General features: G+C 40.0%; 1 protein-coding gene across 1 annotated transcript; it reads right to left on the reverse strand.

The window, feature by feature from the left end:
- Nucleotides 1–6,089: 6,089 nt before the first annotated feature.
- Nucleotides 6,090–16,424, reverse strand: LOC121398269 (vomeronasal type-2 receptor 26-like). The gene is made up of 3 exons (XM_041577243.1): nucleotides 16,358–16,424; nucleotides 14,530–15,305; nucleotides 6,090–6,593 (listed from the first exon to the last, which is right to left on the reverse strand). Exons 1-3 carry the CDS (start codon nucleotides 16,422–16,424, stop codon nucleotides 6,090–6,092), a joined length of 1,347 nt encoding a protein of 448 aa, XP_041433177.1.
- Between the last annotated feature and the right edge of the window lie 4,059 nt (nucleotides 16,425–20,483).

Consider the following 20,483-nt stretch of genomic DNA (forward strand, 5'->3'; position numbering starts at 1 on the left):
GAGCCATTATAAACACTGCTGACAATGTGCAAGAAACACAGATAATTATCCAACATGCTCCATTATTTAAAATGAAGGAACACCACCAATAATAATTCCACAACACAAGAGCAGGCGTGAAAGCTTAGAGGCTTACAGGCACCAATACCCAGGGATCCTAAAGTACTTTGCTTTTATATGGTTCCCTACATTAACAAAGAGGGAAACCCTGGCAGACAAATAATTCGGGTACTGGTACTTTCACAGAGAATGTATCTGGCTGGGTAAAAAAAAGCCCAAAACCTTTGGTAAAAAAACATACCCAGCTTTGTTCAGGATATAAGGGATCTCCTTAACTAACTTACGATGGTAGGTCCAATACCAGACAGAACAATTTTAGCCACCCTGGATGTGGAATCCTTTTACACCAATATCTGACACAAAGATGGCAATGCAAGATGTAATTATTACATACAAAAACCACAAAATGGATATGGAACCAATGAAAAAGTCTACAATTCACTCTGACCATTAACTACTTCTCTCTCAACAATAAGATTTACATACAACAGATGGGGGTGGTAGTGGTTGTGTTTTCTACTCAGCTTGAGCACAATAGGCCCTGAAAGCATCTTGTAAGTCATGTCAGAACACTACCTCTGTCTCCAGATCCACATAGATATGAATGTTTGCCTTTTGGTAGCAGGGAAACATAACACCACAGGCATCAATATAAAGTTTAGGTTTAGTGATGATCAGCTTCAAAGCTATGAAAGGATGTCATGGTAACCCTGGCCATGATATTTGTATTCAACTTACTATTGACAAGCAGATAATGTCATGCTTTTCTCTCCCCCAGACGTACTGAGAGTCAGAATTCCTCCAATCGTGATATCACCCTCCTGTAAGTATTCATATTCCTCCTCTGCTTTCATTATATCCAGTCTACAAGCAGGATTGTTGTGCTGGCCCCAGGATCTGCAGGGTCTCACACACAGGGCTGCCAGAAAGATCAGAACTTTTATGGGATAAGATGTTGTTTGGCCTCCCATCATTGCACCTCCAGATAGCACAACATACCCAATGAAAAGGTAGAGGGTCAGAGCATATTCCCAGCAACAGTTGGTAACAAAGAGTCCAGGGGTCACAGGATTGAGCTGCATGTGTAGAACAGAGTAAGAGAACTGGCTAATCCAACCCTCATTTTATAGAGAACAGAGAGAGGATTTTCACAGAATCTTTAATATAGACATAGGCACCTGGGGGATATCTACTATCTTTGGCAAGTTGTTAATGTTACAGTTCTTGTCTCAACTTTGGGTATTAGAAAAAAATACATAAAAATAGTGCTTCCATTTTCTGTACATGCCAAGTCCCTCAAGCTCTTACTTTAGGCTTCATAAACCGTTATCCAGTTTTTCAGTCTTTTTTTCCATAGAAAAGATAAAAAAAATGACAGGCCATACCTTTAGACTAGAGAGAAACAGAACTTTCAATTAAAGCAGTGAAGGGGGCTCTTCACAGGGAGATTGGGGAATGACCTGTTATAATGGCGGCTTCTTAAACAAGCAAAATAACCAAGGCTTTTCTATTCTTATAAACAACATATAGTCATGAAGTTAAAGGAATTTTTCAGTATAAAATTAAAACTGGGTAAATAAATAAGCTGTGCAAAATAAAACTTGCTTCTAATATAGTTAGCCAAAAATGTAATGTATGAAGGCTGGAGTGACTGGAAGGCTTTTCAGCTCTCTTGGTTTCCACTAATTGGTTACCAGCAGTAACCAATCAGTGACTTGAGGGGGGGCACATGGCACATAACTGTTGCTTTTGAATCTGAGCTGGATGCTGAGGATCAATTACAAACTCACTGAACTGTTATGTGACATGTGGCCCCCCTTATAGTCACTGACTAACTCAGAGTTAGAGAGCTGAAAAGCAGGAAGTAGTGTTCTGGCTATTATGTTACACATCCACTCACTCCAGCCTTTATATAAGGGAAAATTTAACTTCATACTTACCGAAATTTTCTTTTCCTGGTTACTATGGGCAGCCATCACATCATGGGTTAATTCCCACCCTTCAGGTTGATAGGACAGATTTCCAAACTCCACCAATCAGATCTTCCCCTCCCCTATACATACTCCTTACCATATCTGACTCTTTGTCTTTCTGTCCGCGTCATCTTTCTTGGGAGGGATAGTGTGTTGGCTGCCCATAGTAACCAGGAAAAGAAAATTTCGATAAGTATGAAGTTAAATTTTCCCTTTTCCCCGGTCACTATGGCAGCCATCACATCATGGGTGATATACCTCAGCAATCTGTATAAAAAAAAGGGGGGCTAAATAACAAACTCATCTCTTGTCTCAACCGAAATTTTTTTTTTTTTTTATTCTGCATCGCAGACTGCTTCTAATACTTTCAAGCCCACATCCGACTCTTTATTGGACTTGACATCTAAATGATAGTGTTTAAGGAAAGTATTCGCAGAACTCCAAGTTGCTGCTTCGCATACTCCTTCCAGTGGCACTTCAGCCTGAAATGCCCATGACGCACTAATTGCCCTTGTGGAGTGTGCCTTTACACCTTTTGGTAATGCCATTCCACCTTCTTCATAGGCCACTTTTATACAGCTTACAATCCATCTGCTTATAGTTGGAGTTGTTGCTGCTTGTCCCCTTCTATTGCCTGAAGGGATGACAAATAATCTGTCTGACTTTCTCCATAGACTTGTTCTGGTTAAATATGTCGTTAGGCACCTCACCACATCCAGGTTGTGCCATTCTTTTTCCTGATGTGATTCCGGTTCCGGAAAAAAAGCTGGCAAAACAACTTCTTTATTGAGATGTTGTTCTGATACCACTTTTGGTAAAAACTCCGGCACTGTTCGCATACGAACCTTATCTGCTTGTATGATTGTATAAGGTTCCTTTGCTGAAAAGGCCTGCAAATCACTCACCCTTCTTGTTGAAGTGACTGCCACCAAAAAGACTACTTTAAAAGTCAATAGTTTTTCCGATATTGTCTCTATCGGCTCAAATGGATGTGCTGTTAATTTACTCAGCACTAAGGGCAAACTCCATGCTGCTGAATAGACCTTCACTAGAGGTTTTATATGAAGAGCTCCTCTTAGGAATCTTATAACCCTAGGATTCTTTGCCCACTGAATCCCTGTTATAACCGAAATTGCTGAAGTTTGTAACTTCAATGTTCGTACACTCAATTTACTCTCCAGTCCAGCTTGAAGAAATTCCAATATATGTAGGACCGTTACTTGTTCAGGAGTGACTCCTTTCTTAAGTAACCACGGTATAAAGGTCTTCCAAACCCTTTCGTAAGTTTTATTTGTAGTGGGTTTTCTTGAGGCTATCATAGTATCTATTACTGCCTTTGAAAACCCTTCCTCCACTAGCCTGTTCCTTTCAATTTCCAGGCCTTTAGGGATAACGCCTGAGGGTATGGATGTTTGATTGGTCCCTGCACCAAAAGGTCTTGCCTGTTGGGTAAAACCCATGCTTTGTCCACTTCCATTGATTTCAACAGTGGGTACCACACCCTCCTGGGCCAATCTGGTAAAATTGCCACTACACTGGCTTTCTCTCTCTTGATCTTTTCCAAAATCCTCTGTATCAGGGGAAATGGTGGAAAAATGTACAGGAGTCCTTGACTCCAACTCTGATTGAGAGCGTCTTTCGCTTCCGCTTGGGGACAATGAAAACGGGAATAAAATCTGCTCACCTTCTGATTCCCCCATATTGCCATCAAATCCTTCTCCGGTTTCCCCCAGATTCCGGATATTTGTACGAAAACCTCTTGATTCAATTCCCACTCGTGTTTGTCTATCGTCTTTCGACTCAAGAAGTCTGCTATCTGATTGCATTTCCCTGGTATATGCACAGCTGTTAGGTCTTGGAGATGTTTCTCCGCCCAACTCATAATCGGGTATAACTCTTTTAACAAACCTATACTCTGAGTCCTGCCTTGTTTCTTTATGTACATTACTGTCGCGAGATTGTCTGATCTTATCCGCAAAGCTGTTCCCCTCAGACTTTGATCTAACTGCTGAATCACTCTCCCCACTGCTCTGAGTTCCAGTATATTGGATGATAAAACCTGCTCCTCCTTCTTCCAATTGCCTTGAAGCAACTCTTGATCCGTATGCGCTCCCCAACCTTGGGGACTGGAATCTGTTGTTAGCGTTGTCCATTGTGTCTGCTTGATAGACACCCCCCTGGTTAGATTCTTGTTCGATAACCACCATCTCATTCGCTCCTTCACCTCTTGTGAGACTATTATAGTCTGCTCCCAATCTGGATCCATTTTTCTCCACTGTTGAAGGAAGCACTGCTGTAACGGTCTTATGTGCCACCTTGCCCATCTCAACATGGGTATTGTCGAGTTCAAGAATCCCAGGATTCTGCTTACCTTTCTGGCCGAAAACACTGATCCCTCTAACAATTGATTTATTACTACTCTTTCTTTTTGTCTTTTCTGATCCGGCAAAGTTACTATTGCTTGTCTCGTTAAAAATCTGGCTCCCAGATAAATCAAATCTTGTAAAGGGATCAACTGACTTTTTTGAAAATTGATTTCCCATCCATATTTGTTCAGCACTTTCACCACAAAATCTCGATGGTCTTCTAGCCTTCTTGGATCATTGGCTTTTATTAATATATCGTCCAAATAGTGATAAATTTGGACTCCTGTTCTTCTTATTTCCGCAATTACTGGCTGCAACACCTTTGTGAATACCCTTGGTGAAGTTGCCAAACCAAATGGTAGACATGTAAACTGGTAATGCATGTCCTCCTGTATTGCAAATCTTAGGAATCTCTGATGCACCTGTGCAATTGGTATGTGCAGGTATGCCTCCTTTAGATTCAAGGACACCATACAATCTCCTTGCTCTATCTGTGCAATGATCGAATGAATGGACTCCATTTTGAATGTACGAATTCTTAAGAACGAGTTTATCGGTCTCAGGTCTAACACTGGGCGATAGTCTCCTGTTTTCTTTTTTAGTAGAAAAAGTATACACCCTTCTTTCTGTACTCTGTCGTCACTGGTACTATTGCTCCATCCAGTAACAACTGTCGTATGTAATCTACTAGTATTTCTTTTTTGTGCGTTTGACTGGGAATCTTTGAAAATTGAAATAGATTGCTCTCTGGATATGTCTCGAACTCCAGATGATATCCCTCTCTTAATGTTTGAACTACCCATCGATCTCTTATGGACTTCGCCCAGACCTCTGCAAAACCTTCTAGTCTCCTGGGTATTAATGAGGACTGGACTGTCTTCCCTTCAGAATTTCTTGGCCTGCCCAGGATTACCTTTCCCGGGCTGAGACCTGAAAAGTGAACTCTGCCCACCTCTCCACTGGTTGGTTCTTGCGGGCTGTCTTGTATCTCTGAAGTATCCTCTACCCCTCGCAAATCTTCTTTCGCGAAATGAATTTCTTTCCGCCCCTGTATTGAAATTTTTAACTGGCGGCTTTTCTTGAGGCAAAAAGACACTCTTGCCCCCTGTCACCTTTTTGATTATGTCTTCCAGCTTTGCTCCAAATAACATGGAGCCCTCAAAAGGCAAATTACACAATGACATCTTGGAGGCTTTATCCGCATTCCAGTCTCTTAACCATAGAGCTCTTCTTGCTGCTATCGATAGCGCCATAGCTCTGGACGAAGATTTCACCAAATCCAATGAAGATTCTGTAACAAAATCCGTTGCCAATTTTACTTCTGACAAGGCATCCAAAATCTTTGTTCTACTTACGCCTTCTTTTAATGCAATTTCTACATTCTGGATCCATCCTTGTAAGGCCCTTGACACTGAAGTTAAGGCCAGTGCTGGTTTAACCGTAGCTCCAACTGCCATATAGGATTTCTTAAGAGAAGCCTCTATCTTTCTATCCATTGGATTAAGGAATGATACTACATCATCCACCGGCAAAGCCGTTTTGCTTGACAAACGAGCCACTGCCGCATCCACCTTCGGACACTTATCCAACACTTGTTCTTCCTTTGATGGAAATGGGTACATTTTGTGAAGTCTTGAAGGTACTGGGTATTTGCCTTCAGTCTTCTCCCACTCCTTTACTATAATTTCCTTTATAAATTCATGAATGGGAAATGTAACCCTCTCCCTCTAAGTGACTTAAATGGGTTTGATGTAGAAGCTTGTGCCTCTGTTGTTTGTGGCATATTCAATTGCGCTCTAACTGCCTTAATCAAAGGCTCCACTGAACAAATATCAAAAGAGTCTCCCTGAGATTCTTCTCTGAAGTTTTCCTCATCTGAAATATCTGACATTGCAGCAGAAATGTCTACACTGTGCCGACTGCATGTATCAGTCCTGGGCTCCACCTCCATCTCATTTCTAGATCTTTTGGTTGCAGCTTTAACTCCTTCCTCTACTGCTTCCTTAATCCATTTCATGATGTCGGCCGTATCAGCTGCCGCATCACCTGCCAATTTCCTAGAACAGCGTTCACACAACCTAGAATGCTTCTGGGCTGTATTTTCACATGCAACACAGTTCCTGTGCTTTTCTTTGCTAGTCCTCTTCTTAGGTGAAGACACACTGAAAACAATCCAATACGTTGACATAAGTAACTAAAAAATAAAAAATTAAAAATCACACTTCCCCTTTAATCTGACTCACCTCCTACTACTATGGGCCGCATTTTCTGGGCTACTAGGCTCCAAATGTTCCATATCCTCCATGTTGCTCTGAAATCGATTCGCTCAGCACTGCAACCGCTCCACACGCCAAACACACAGCCGCCGCGTGTTTACGTCTGGCGTTTTTACGTCTGCCGTTTTTACGTCCTGCGTGTTTGCGCTGGAGAACGCCTATGACATTCTGCCTCCGCCAGAAAGCAAGATGGCGCCTCTGGCTTCCAGACCCGCGTTTTCCAACCTATCTTGTGTAACACATAGGCTGTTTACCGCATTAAGGAAACATAACATAAGCACACGTCTCTAAGAGGCGCAATATAGCTTTATCCATCTAGGGAGTGCCTCCCACGATCATCCTTTGTTTCTGTAATGTCTCTATGAGACGCAATATAGCTTTATCCATCCAGGGAGTGACTCCCTTGATAGTTCCTTGTTCCTGTTTGATTACTAATAACTACTGAGTCAAGAATGCGGAAGTGGCTCAAAAACCTATCCTATCAAGTCACGAGGACAGAAAAAAAGACAAAGAGTCAGATATGGTAAGGAGTATGTATAGGGGAGGGGAAGATCTGATTGGTGGAGTTTGGAAATCTGTCCTATCAACCTGAAGGGTGGGAATTAACCCATGATGTGATGGCTGCCATAGTGACCGGGGAAATTACATTTTTGGCTAATTAACTATATTAGATAAATTTTTTTTATTTTGCACAGACTATTTATTTACCCAGTTTTTATTTTTACACTGAACTGTTGCGGCTTACCAATTTTATGATCATAACTTTGTAACAAAAAACCCTGTTTTTCTTTTTTTAGACAGGGGATTATTGTATTTATATATTTTTTTAGATGGCCTTAGGAGTGCACCCACAACCCCCCTCTTGTTGCTCTAAGTGAGCTTGAAAAAAGACCAAAGTCCATCAAGTTCGACCCCTCCAAATGAAACCCAGAAACATACTTACACACACTGACCCTGACAAAAGATTTTAGTATCACAATAGCCTTTGATATTATGTCTGTCCAAGAAATCATCCAAAACCCTAATGAATCAGCATCACAACATCACCCGGCAGTGCATTCCCCAACCTCACTGTCCTCACTGTGATGAACCCCCTACTCTATTCCTTTAAATGAAACTTCTTTTCCTCTAGTCTGAAGGGGAGGCCTCTGGTACGTGATTCTCTTTATGGGTAAAAAGGTCCCCTGCTATTTGTCTATAATGTCCTCTAATGTACTTGTAAAGTCTAATCATGTCCCCTCACAAGCGCCTTTTTTCCAGAGAAAACAACCCCAACCTTGTCAGTCTCCCCTCATAATTTAACACTGGTCCAATTCGAAAATGTTCCTCTTACCACCACTCTTTGTAGTCTATCTTTTAGCCAGTTCTCTATCCAGGTACAAATACTATGTTCTAGGCCAACATTCCTTCATTTAACCAGTAACCTTCTGTGTGACACTGTATCAAATGCTTTAGCAAAGTCTAAGTAAATCACATCCACTGCCATCCCAGAATCAAGGTCTCTACTCACCTCCTCATAAAAATAAATTAAATTAGTTTGGCAAACTACAGATTTCTTAGTATAGGTATCTGTCTATATAGTTTGAAATATGCAAGTATAGAGCTAGGTTTGTATATGTAGGTGTATATGTGCACTTGCAGTTCAACTTGATAAAAAATTTTTTAGTCTTTTTTCAACCAAAAATAACTTCACAACTATGCGACTATGCAATAACAGAATAATATCCTGTAAATCAATATTCATCCATGTTTAATATAGACCTAAAGTAATGCTGACATGGATGCTAAACCCTGCTGCACTGCACTGCTCAATCACACTTTACTCAGTGTTTGCTAAACTAGTCCAGCAGCATTAGGGTTGTATTCCTAAAGCAATATTGCACAATAAAACTTCTTCCAGCTCTCCAGGGCCCAAAGAAACCCAACTGATCATTCTGGCTCCATGTTCTTAGTTATTGCAGTTGGAGTTGGGGCATTAAGCTCAGTTTCCAAGCACTGAACAGGTCTGTCCTTTATCCCCATGTCTCATTCCAGTGTCACATAGTGACCCCAAAATGACACAATAATCTCTTTATGTAAGATAATGGCAAGATGGCTGACCTAATGCTAGGAATTAACATTCTCATTGGCTGATTCTCTGAAATTATGTTTTTGGTTAGAGAACTAGGGGGCTCAGTGAAACACCTTTATGATTGGGTTAAGTGTTCTTTTAAAATGCATTCTGCTTAATTTTCACAAAACAAAATACGTTTTTAAAAACAGTGCCAGTTGCTAATTGGCATATGGCAGGAAATGATAAAGTTAAATAGACGTATATGTTGCAGCAAATACATTACATTACACAAGTCCAGGGAACCTTAATAGAATAGAGTTGTTATATTGCCCTACACATGAACCCAGTGTATAGTTTAGGTGCCATATGTTAGGAAATATAGGGTGGAACCCGGTTACCCCACAAAAAACTTACGGCCACTCCATTCAATTTGACTCCATTGTTGAGACTTAGAAAATTGTTCAACAAAAAATTGAGGAAGTCCTATCCACTCCATTGCAGTTCGCCTGGTCTGAGGTGGCAAAGGCAAGTCTGGAGAAAGAGGTAACGCTCAGTAAAATCTGCATCTTAGTGAATTGGCAGAGTTATGTCCTGTAAGGACACCTTACCCTGGTGGTCTAGTGGGCATCGGGGTCCACCGCCACTCCTTCGGCGTGGATGCCTGCTGCACAGCTCCTTTCTCTTCAGGGACCTGTTCCCTTATTTTGCGCGTGCCGGTGCGCTTCCTGGTTTATGCTCTGGTGTGATGATGTCCCGCGCAATGGCGTGAAATTCAAATAGTATTTAAAGGGCCTTTTGCCCGTTGGTAGGTTCTATTTAGAAAAGGTCTTGGGTGTTTATTCTTGTGAAACCTATCTGATCTACTGTGTTTGACCTTGCCTGCCTTCTTGACTATCCTGATCCTCTCCAATCCTGACCCTTGCTTTCCTGTTTACTCCAAACTCTCCAATCCTGATAATTTGCCTGTCCACTGACTATTCTACGTTCTCCGACCCTGAATCTGGCCTGTCTGATGATTCTCTGCTTGTGCTGGCCTGGCCTGCCTGTTCCTGGTGGTTTTCTTTCTTCCAGTATCCTGGTGAGTCGATCGTGCCCCTTTGCTCGTCCAGAACCGTTAGCTTAGCTCCTCTCTCAATTAACACCTGGCGGCATCCGATTAGCCGAGGGCTCCTCCCAAGGTGAAAGATGGTTAGAGGCAGAAGTGAGAGCTTAGACCAGGGAGCTTAGCTTGGGTTCTGGATTTCGGGTGCTGAACGTGACATGTCCCTTCGCCTGAGCAAAATTTCACCTGGCGTTAGAGTGCAAAGCAATGCTAGCGAAGTGATGCCTGTGACCATTAGGTAATTGGCGAAGTACCAAAATGACATCACACTGGGGAATTTTCACTAGCGTTAGTCACTTCGCCCTTTAGGGAATCTGCCCCATAGAGAGCACATTGAGCAGAAGGCATGTAGTAAATGGTAAAGATTAGGTGTAGAATGGCCATGGCTATGGATTTAAATCTGTTTTTTAATTCATACATTGACATTTCTATCCTGCAAATTGTGGCTGGAGCTGTCTGAGTATAATATTCATTATTATATTAGTACTGAAAGTATTCCCGTGCACATTACCTCTTGAGAAAGCCATGGTTTTGGCGAAATGGTCGTGGAGGTGTGGAGATATGGGTAGGGGGCCCCATCGCTACACCCAAGATCCATGGGAGGAATTATTTGCTGAATAAAGATAAAAATTGTTCCTCATTGTGGCACAGCCCAAGTCGCATAAGAAACTAAAGTCTCCATCTTTGAAATAAAACTGCTTGGTGCCTTTATGTTTAGTATTAAGGGTATTGACCAGGCTTGCTCTTAACTGGGGTGGACAAATAGAGCTTCATGTTTGACACTGACATTCAGAAGGTTATTTATTAAAATATCAATATAATCCACTATTCCCCTAGGGACCTCCCATAACCACCCGTGTCCCCATCGCTGTCCGTGTCATGCATACTTATATTTGTCAAGGATGTATCTACAAAATAAGGTTCCTCGTTTCTGTTTTTAACTTAACTCATGAGTTGTTGGGCTAAATGAATTACAGAAGTGATAAGGATAATATATTAATACATTAATGGTTTAATTTGTATATAGTGGGATTCACATATGAATATTAATTATCTCGTTATGCTAATCATGACATGACATCATTGCAGTTTCCAGCCAATGTATGTATATATTGCTTTCCTGTATGTGACCAATACACTTTGAGAAAGGCCTCGGAGGAGGCCGAAACGTTAGGCTGTAAGCTTTGTAATAAAATCTTTTTTTACGCATAAGACCTGTGAGTGCGGATCCTTTGGATTTCTGTATATATATATATATATATATATATATATATATATATATATGTAGCGCACCCGTAGGTGTAGCTGTGTTAGATGGGTCCTGCTCTCGTCCACCTCTGGTGACACCCACAACCCCCAGTGATACACATAAACCAGCAGTGTAATGTCAAGCACTTTTATCGGATCCGAAGACCCAGTAATAAGGATAAATTGAACAATCTCTCTTTTAGCAATATGTTTCAACAAATAAGTCAAAGCATCTGAACACACAGTTATAGCACTAATGTAATATCAAATGTTAGAAAATGACAATGAATAATAAACAGACTGATCTAGTCAACTCAGATAATGTTTAAGTCAAATTTCCTGAGCACTGGCCAGTGTTAATAATAGCAGTAAGGCCGGCAGTTGGAGCTCATATATAAACCAGTATTTGTAATCCACAAGGCAAATAAACAGTAGTTGTGATCCACCAGGCTGTAGTGGGAGGCTTCACTCAGGAGAGAACATGCAGAAAATGACACAAGCTGAATTATTGGCGATATATGAATCTCTCTGCCTTCCTGGAAGTTCTCCCTCTTCCTTTTCCTTCTTTCAGAAGTCAGTCTTTCTCTCATTGGCTGCAACTCCTCAGTCTGAAAGCTGCTCTCCTATTGGTGGCAGGAATCTTTCTTCTTCCTGTGGGAGGGAAACTGCAAGACCAGCAAGGTCTTCAGCAATTAACTGTTTCAGTGCTGAAGATTAATAAAACTACAAGTCCCAGCAATATGATTTTACACAGAATATACTTTGCACAATTTAAATGATAGTCATGTTAGCAGGATGGCTACATATATATATATATATATACTGTGTATATTATTCTGATTTTTGAATTTCCATTTTCAATAAATTTATCTTCAACCAAAATGTCAGCTACTAACATTTGTTGAATTCAGGAAGAACTTATATCACAACAAACTGGCATCTTGTTATACAGGGTTACATTATACAAATTGTTGAAAATTGAGTCTAGAATATACAGTAATTATGAGCAATATCTAACAAATACATTTCTACACCTTCAATCACATTGATATAGTCTCCATAACAATCATATTAATCAACTACCATCCTTATATAACTATATTCTACATTTCTTTTATCATATTTATTATACATTTCTTTTAGTTACTACACTAGACATTAACCACAAGCTGGATAGTATAGATTTTAATTTTATCTGTTGGAAAATTGTTAGATAATTAGGGTGAATAGGTGTCAGTACAGGTGGCTCATCATTTTCATTTACTCTTTAACAATGTACTGTATGTCATTAAGAAATAAACTGTAAAAAATGGATTATCTTTAAACTCATATAAAGATAGACAGAGAGACCACAGGTAGGTACAAAGTAAGAGAGAGAGAGATAAACATATAAAATGGGAAGAATGGGGATAGTAAGAAATGGTAAAAATAAACAAAGGAGAGGTAATGAAAAAAGGAGTAAGAGAGTGAATTAAAGAAATCAAGAAGAAAAGACTGAGCAAGGAAAGAAAAGGTGGAAAAGAGTAAGTAAATGAAAAGAGAAAAAGTGAAGTATATAGAATGGAGAATGAAGGAGATAAGGAGGTTCATATATTACTGCCCCTGATGCAAGTGCAGGTTCATTCAGGGCTGCAAAACCTCCAACTTTCAACAGGGGCAGTGTTGCACTCTTTACCAGCAGACAATCCAGTTGGAGGTAAAAAAAGTTCAGCGTTGGCAGGTAAAATGTAGCCCTGGTCTTACTGGCTGCCATAAGGACACAATCTAATGCTGGTTTTTAATGTGCTGGGGGGAGACTAGGTCCTCTAAAATAGGCCTACAGCAATTCAAGTGCAACATTTAAAAATGTATTCAGTAGAATTCTACCCACAAAAAGGCATATTGGGTGAACAGCCTTTTCCCCAGGTTGCAAGAACCAATACATAATAAGAATTCTAGACAGATTCAAGTAGAAGAGTTTGAACAAATCCCATATCGCCACAATATAGATGACAGTTCTGTATCAAAGGGAACATTTTTATATTTCATTTCTAGACACACTCACATCTAATGGGTAAAATGATACATTGGAAGACCCATGTGCTTTAGGATTTAATAACTAATAAGTCATGGAAACAGACGGTATTTGACTATAATTAGTGGCAATCCTGTTTATATATCTGCATAACTAGGTATGAATCCCAATTTGATTTTTTATTACTATTTGGGGATAACTTGGGGGAGTTGAGGAAGCAGCAATCCCTAATGACTGGTCACATGACCTGAAACACAGAGCTGCCATAAAGATTTACCCCACAGAACAGAAAGCAACCAGGCTTTCCCCCTCCTCACTGCTTGCTGATAATATCAGTGAAAACTGGGAATCCCTGAGCCAACAGACCAGAAGGACCACACAAACTGGAAAATCCCAGAGAAAGACTCACATATTTGCTACATTAGCAGGACTCAAGATGAAAGCTGATAATTATGATGATTAATGTTCACATGCAATAGAACCTGGTCCAGCAACTTGTTCCCTGCTCACTGGGGAAAGGCTACTTTTTAAGGTCACACTTGTGAGTAGAATTTAAAGAATCGATTTTTAGATTTTTTTTTTTAACCTTCAATAAAGGTGCTCACCATTTCTTTGTTTGTTTACTGTATATTTAGTACAGGTATGGTATCTGTTATCCAGAAACCCTTTATCCAGAATGCTCTGAATTATGGAAAGGCCATCTCCCATCAACGAAATTCTATCAAAATAATGCAAATTTCTCAAAATTGTTTCCTTTTTCTCTGTAATAATAAAACCGTACCATTTACTTCATCTCAAATAAGATATAATTAATCCTTATTTGAACTTTACCAGTCCATTGGGTTTATTTAAAGTTTATATGATTTCCTAGTAGGCTTAAGGTATGAAGATCCAAATTAGAGAAAGATCCAGGTCCACTGCCTGTAAACTGGGGCATTGTACCTTAGAAGAACTGAGCTGCCTGATCCATTACAAGAAATGCACCACTGCCAGGATTTTAATATAGAGGCAGCGCTGGAAATAGATGATCAATTCAAGTTGTAAAGAAGGCCGAATGCAGCCGTAGAAATGTGGTGCATATTAATAAAGGTGAAGAGTAAGTAAGAGAGGGGAGGATGACTCTGTGCAGTGTATTTGGAGTAAACATCATGTGGAATAGAATAAAGCTCTCTATGATTTGTAGCATTTAAAAAGGTTTAAAATATTACTATAGAAAAAATACAAGATGTATTGTGATTTATCGTAACCTAAGTATTTAAGCAAAATACATATGATGAACAATAATATGGAATGATAGTTGAACTATCAATATGGTTTGTTCCTAAATAGTTGTGATTTTGTGTTCATTTCAGTCTTAAAGAAAATTGTGTAACATTTGGGCAGAAATATACAGAATAAAAGTCCAGCAGTTGAGGTGAGTATGGCAAATATCTCCACACACACAGTGTTTTTGCCTTTGGTGCTCAGATAGGCCGGGATCATTGTGATCCAAACACTGCAGAAGAGCAACATGCTGAAAGTGATGTACTTGGCCTCATTAAAACTGTCCGGTAATGTCCGAGCTAAAAATGCTAAAACAAAACTAACAGCTGCCAGAAGCCCCATATACCCAATAACTGAGTAAAAGCCAATAGCTGAGCCCTCATTGCACTGAATGATGATGGTTCCAGGGTAAGTGTGAAGGTCCAGTTCCTGAAAGGGAGGAGAAATGGCCAACCAAGTCATGCAGATTATTATTTGAATGGATGAGCAGAACAAGACGACAGAATTGGACAGTTTGACTCCCACCCATTTTCTCCATGAGCTCCCTGGCTTGGTGGCTTTGAAGGCAACACAAACCATGATAGTCTTGGCTAGGAGAGAAGAGACAGCTATGGAGAAGGTGATTCCAAAAGTGATGTTACGCAGCCTGCAGGTTATATCCACAGGGCGACCGAGGAACAGAAACACACTGAGGAAGCTCAGCTTGATGGAGACAAGGAGGAGGAAGCTCAGACTCCTGTTGTTGGCTCTCACTATGGGGGTGTCCCGGTGTGAAATAAAAACTTCTGAAATCAGAAGACTTAGAAAAAAGAATAGAACTGAAATTGATGAAAACATCACAGAAATCACATAATTTGTGTATGAGAGAAATACTTCTATTCTTGCAATGCAGATAGTCCTGTTCTTATTGGACCATTCCATTTCTGGGCACCTGATGCAGTTCTCACTGTCTTGTAGGGTGAAAATAATGAAAAAACAATCAGACTCAAAAACAAATGATGCACTTTTACACATGCTATTTAAGTTCAAAGAGGAGTCATCCACATATTATAAAACTATGAAATACCTACGAATAGTAATTTATATAATCTAGTAGAAAGGACACAGCCCACAGTGGGAATTCATAAATTAGCCCCACTTTTAAGGTAGGGAAACTCCAAGTTTTCTCTGCAATAATAAGTGTACTTATATACGATTCATCACAACAGAACTGGGTATAAGACTCGAGTAACTTTAATGAATGGAGTCACTACACACAACAACTGCCCCCATTTTGTAATTTAATTTGCTGTCTTAAATAAACCCGTATATGGCCAAGTTAAGGTGAAATATGAACAAATGTTCAAATACAGATCAAATACAGTTGATATTAACACAAAAATACACATTTGCCGAATTAAACTGTGATTCTATGTAACTTTGCAATATACATTAATTGCAGCTGTTTTTGTATCTCTATGTATAATTGTGCCGCTATGTTCTTTCTATTCTCTGCTTTGGTGGAACTGAATTCTGCAGAACCAGAGAACAGGGAGGAATAAACAAATACTTCTGTTAAGAGCAATTTTTATTGTTATTGTAATATGTTATCTGACCAGTCCTACACTGACTTTATCCTGATTCATTAAGCATATATTGCAATATGATTAAATGGTCCACTATCCATAATCTTGGGTTTTCAGGATAAGGGATCACCATACCTTAAGTCTGCTAAAATCAATATTAAATAAACTTAATGGGATTATTGTAACATCAGTATGAATTGACACACCCACACACACTGTTCTCCAAGTTAGATAAGGGCCACTTTTGAGGAAACCACTGGTTCCAGGCATTTTGGATAACAGATCCCACATCTACAGTATGTAAACAGTCTTATACCAAGGACTATTGCAAAATTTGATGATGCAACTGTTGAACCTTCAAACATGTTATTCAAATGTAAATGGGCAAATAATGTGATGAGCAATGGGTCAGTAACAGTACTAGTGGAATAACTTACCCCGGTGGTCTAGTGGGAGGGTGTAGGAAGGGACGCCAGCCGCCCCCTTTGCGGGGACGCCCGTCATGCCGAACAGTTTCCTCCATATTGTGTGCCTCCTAGGGTGTGCGTGCTGCGCGTCTCCTCTGTTTGTGTGTGCATACGTGCTGGCGTGTGGCGTCAGTACGCAGTGGCGTGAAGTTCAAATGCTATTAAAGGGATTGTGTGTGTGTAATTCTTTGCCCATTATAGGATCTTTCCTCGTGAGTTTGGTAACTAAAAAGACTGTGGCTTTGTCCATGTGCACTAACAACTTGCATTCTGAGGAGTTATCCATATATGTTATTGAGAGGTCTTCTTCTCCTCCTCTAATTTTAGGTTTACCTTGGTTACGGGTACATAACCCATGTATTGATTGGGTAACTGGGGAAATTCTTCAATGGGGTCAAAAATGTAAGGGCTCTTGCATAAGTGTTGCTCAATTGGTGGCAGTCACATCCCTAGAGGGTTTACCCACGGCTTATGCTGACTTCACTGATGTGTTCTCTAAAAAAGCCGCAGAAACATTACCCCCACATAGGTGTTATGACTGCCCAATTGACCTCATTCCTGGGTCTACTCCTCCTAGAGGGAGAACGTATCCTCTTTCATTGCCCCGAAGCCCAGGCAATGATAGATTACATCAGTGAAAATCTTGAAAGAGGTTTTATTAGACCTTCCCCTGCAGGTGCTGGGTTCTTTTTCATGGGCAAGAAGGATGGAGGTCTTCATCCATGTATTTATTATAGGGGGCTTAATAAAATTACCATCAAAACCGCTATCCCCTTCCGCTGATTTCTAAGTTATTTGATCAGGTCTAAAAAGCTACCATCTATTCCAAACTTCACCTTAGGGGTGTATATAACCTCATTCGTATTCAACACCAAGGATGGCCACTATGAATATTTAGTTATGCAGTTCGGTCTTTGTAGAGGTTGATGCCTCAGAGGTTGGGGCAGGGTGGTTCTTTCTCAAAGACATCCAATAACCAGCAAGGTACATCCATGTGCATTCTTCTCTAGGAAATTTTCACCTGCCGATGCCAATTATAACATAATTAATAGAGAATTGTTGGCTAGCAAATTGGCCTTTGTTGGAGGGGCTAAACATACTATAATGGTCTTTACTGACCACAAAAACCTGTTATACATCGAATCTGCTAAATGGTTGAATTCTAGGCAGGCTAGATGGGCTTTATTTTTTACCCAGTTTAATTTCTCCCTCACATACAGGTCTGGTTCTAAAAACACTAAGGCAGATGCACTCTCTCGGAGCTTTGAATCTAATTTTGGTATTTCTAAAACCTTATCTTTATTGTCTCATAATGTGTGGTGGCCTTCATTTAAACAAGATGTCAAAGACTTTGTTAATTATTGTCCTGTCTGTCAAAGGTCAAAGTCTTCTAGAAACCTGTCACAGGGATTGCTAAGGCCATTGCCTATTCCTGATAGACCCTGGTCCCATCTGTCTTTCAATTTTGTGGTTGATCTCCCTCCATCTCAAGGAAAAACAGTGATTTGGTGGTAGTGGATAGGTTCAACAAAATTAGTCATTTAATTCTAATATTTTCAAATTATATGGTTTTCTGGTCAATATTGTTTCTGATAGAGGGGTACAGTTCGTTTCTAAATTTTGGCGAGCATTTTTCTAAATTTTGGCGAGCATTTTGCACAATATGGAGTTTCCTCCATATTGTGTGCCTCCTAGGGCGCGCGCCACGTGTCTCCTCTGTTTGTGGGCACATGCTCGCTGTCGTGTGACGTCAGCGCACAATGGTGTGAAGTTCAAATGCTACAGATGAAGCCACTTGGATTTGTGAGTTAAATGCGTCATGACTCAGAGTTAATTGAAGAAACTGTGTTATCTAAAGTTATCTTAACTCATTTAATGCATTTAACCTTTTCATTAGCATACCAAAGCACCATTGTTCACAATGGTGAATGCTTTAATTAGATGGGATGTTATGTCACAGTTTTCTGTGTTAAATGAGATAAATGGGATATCTGTGTTTAGTTATTCTGTGTCAAACAGACAAACCAAAGTGGCTGCATCTGTATAAAAGGTTTTGTGTGTGTGTAATTCTTTGCCCGTTATAGGATCTTTCCTCGTGAGTTTCCTGGTGCCTCTGTGCTGTATAGCTTCTGTGATCTGATATTTGTTGTGACCCCTGCCTGTTTTGGATTATTCTGACTTCTGTAATCCTGACCCTGCCTGGTAACCGGCTCTTCTATATCCATATATAAGTATATGCCCCAACCTGGCCTGATTTGACTATGCTTTCTGCCTATGCCTTGTACTGTGACCTTCTGCCCAAAAGACTTTGCATCACCGTAGTGCCCCTTTGCTCGTTCAGAAACCTTCACTTGGCACCTCTCTTATTAAGACGTGGCAGCATCCAATTAGCCGAGGGCTCCTCCCGAGGTGAAAGGCGGCTGTTAAAGGCAGAAGCATTGGTTCTGGATTTAGGGTGCCGACCGTGACAAGTAGCTATTAAAGAAGGTATCAGCAAGATACAGTAATTATAATGGAGGTTGAATGAATCTGGGAGAACTAATGGAAGTCATATATGTGCACAAGTGCAAAGTAAAATGGTCACAAAGTTGTGCACACTTGAATACTATCCCAAACTTTCTTATGGTCAAATCAAAGCTTCTAAATCTTGATAGTATGACTACTGCACCCGCTTATCCTGCTCTAATGAATTGCGTGTGTCACATTCATTGTATCTCTCCATAGTCTATCATATGTTCTTATACAAGGAGAAGTAATTTATATTAAGCAAGCAGTTATACCAGTTTTGTTGGAGATTTCACCCTCAGGACATGGGACACATTTATAACAACACAGAAGGGATCCAGGCAATCTTGACTTCCTGAAGCCGGGGACACAATTTCCTGAGCACTGAGCTCTTGGCACCTAAAATAGAAGTAATGGAAAATACAGAAGACTGTAATCATTTTGGGGTGTCTGTACGGTGTAAGGTTCCTTTTAGGGTTGGCACCTGTCTGGTTACCACTATGCTAATTCACTAAAATGCAAAGTTGCGTCTCAGTTGCCAAAATCTGTCGACTTCTCACTAGTGTTAATTCTGCTGCACAAGCATTTCATATAGAATTTTTGCTACAGTAGCTTTCATTTCTGTCTAATGAAACATTGTTAGTACTCTAGCACTTAGGTTAATTTGAATAGGGCTGGTACATTAAAGTTATATATTTGTCTTTATTAGAGATGTTGGTACAAAGGCTTGAAGTGGCCACTTATTATTACAAATTAACCAGGAACCTGGATAAAGACAAAAGAGATTATGATCTAATGCCCTACACATGAGCCCACCTTAAAATGAATGTTCCATGCCCCTCAAATGTCTGAGAAAATGTTTTCCATTTACCACCACTCTTTGTAGTCTATCTTTTAGCCAGTTCTCTATCCAGGTACAAATACTATGTTCCAGGCCAACATTCCTTAATTTAACCATCTGTATGGCACTGTATCAAATGAATTAGCAAAGTCTAAGTAAATCACATCCACTGCCATCCCAGAATTGAGGTCCCTTCTCATAAAAAGAAATTAAGTTAGTCTGGCAAGATCTATTATGCATAAAACCATGCTGGCACAAACTCATAGTATTATGATTTGCTATGAAGTCCAGTATCTTATCCTTTATTAACCCTTTGAAAAGCTTTACTACTTCTGACGTCAGACCAACTGGCCTATAGTTTTGAGGCTGAGAACGGCATCCCTTTTTGAATAGCGGCACCACATTAGCAATTATGCCAGACCTCAATGAATAAGTACCATGGGATGAATACCATCTGGCCCCGGACCTTTGTTAATCTTAACATGTTCATTTTTTTACTATTAACATATTTAAAAAATATTTTTGGATTATTTTTATTGTTTGCTGCCTTATGATTTTCCATATAAATTTTAGCTTGCCTTATAGCTTTTTTTGCATGATTTATTGGCCTTCTTGTACCTTATAAAAGTTTTGGCTGTCCCAGCTAACTTGAAAGCCTAAAAGCAGGTATTCTCTTACCCACCTCAACACTTCTATTGAACCAAAAATGGTTTTGTTTTGAAACAAAGTTCCTTGCTTACAAGGGGAATA

Source organism: Xenopus laevis, chromosome 1S (assembly GCF_017654675.1).
Source record: "Xenopus laevis strain J_2021 chromosome 1S, Xenopus_laevis_v10.1, whole genome shotgun sequence".
NCBI lineage: Eukaryota > Metazoa > Chordata > Amphibia > Anura > Pipidae > Xenopus > Xenopus laevis.

What these genes read in the sequence shown, in the direction of transcription:
- LOC121398269 (XM_041577243.1), bottom strand. Translation starts at nt 16,424, where the DNA reads ATGACGGGCGTCCCCGCAAAGGGGGCGGCTGGCGTCCCTTCCTACACC. An exon ending in CCTCCCACTAGACCACCGGG is followed by an intron (nt 15,306 to 16,357) that starts GTAAGTTATTCC and finishes TCACCCTACAAG; the next exon opens with ACAGTGAGAACTGCATCAGG. An exon ending in AAGGCAAAAACACTGTGTGT is followed by an intron (nt 6,594 to 14,529) that starts GTGGAGATATTT and finishes TTTATTTTTTAG; the next exon opens with TTACTTATGTCAACGTATTG.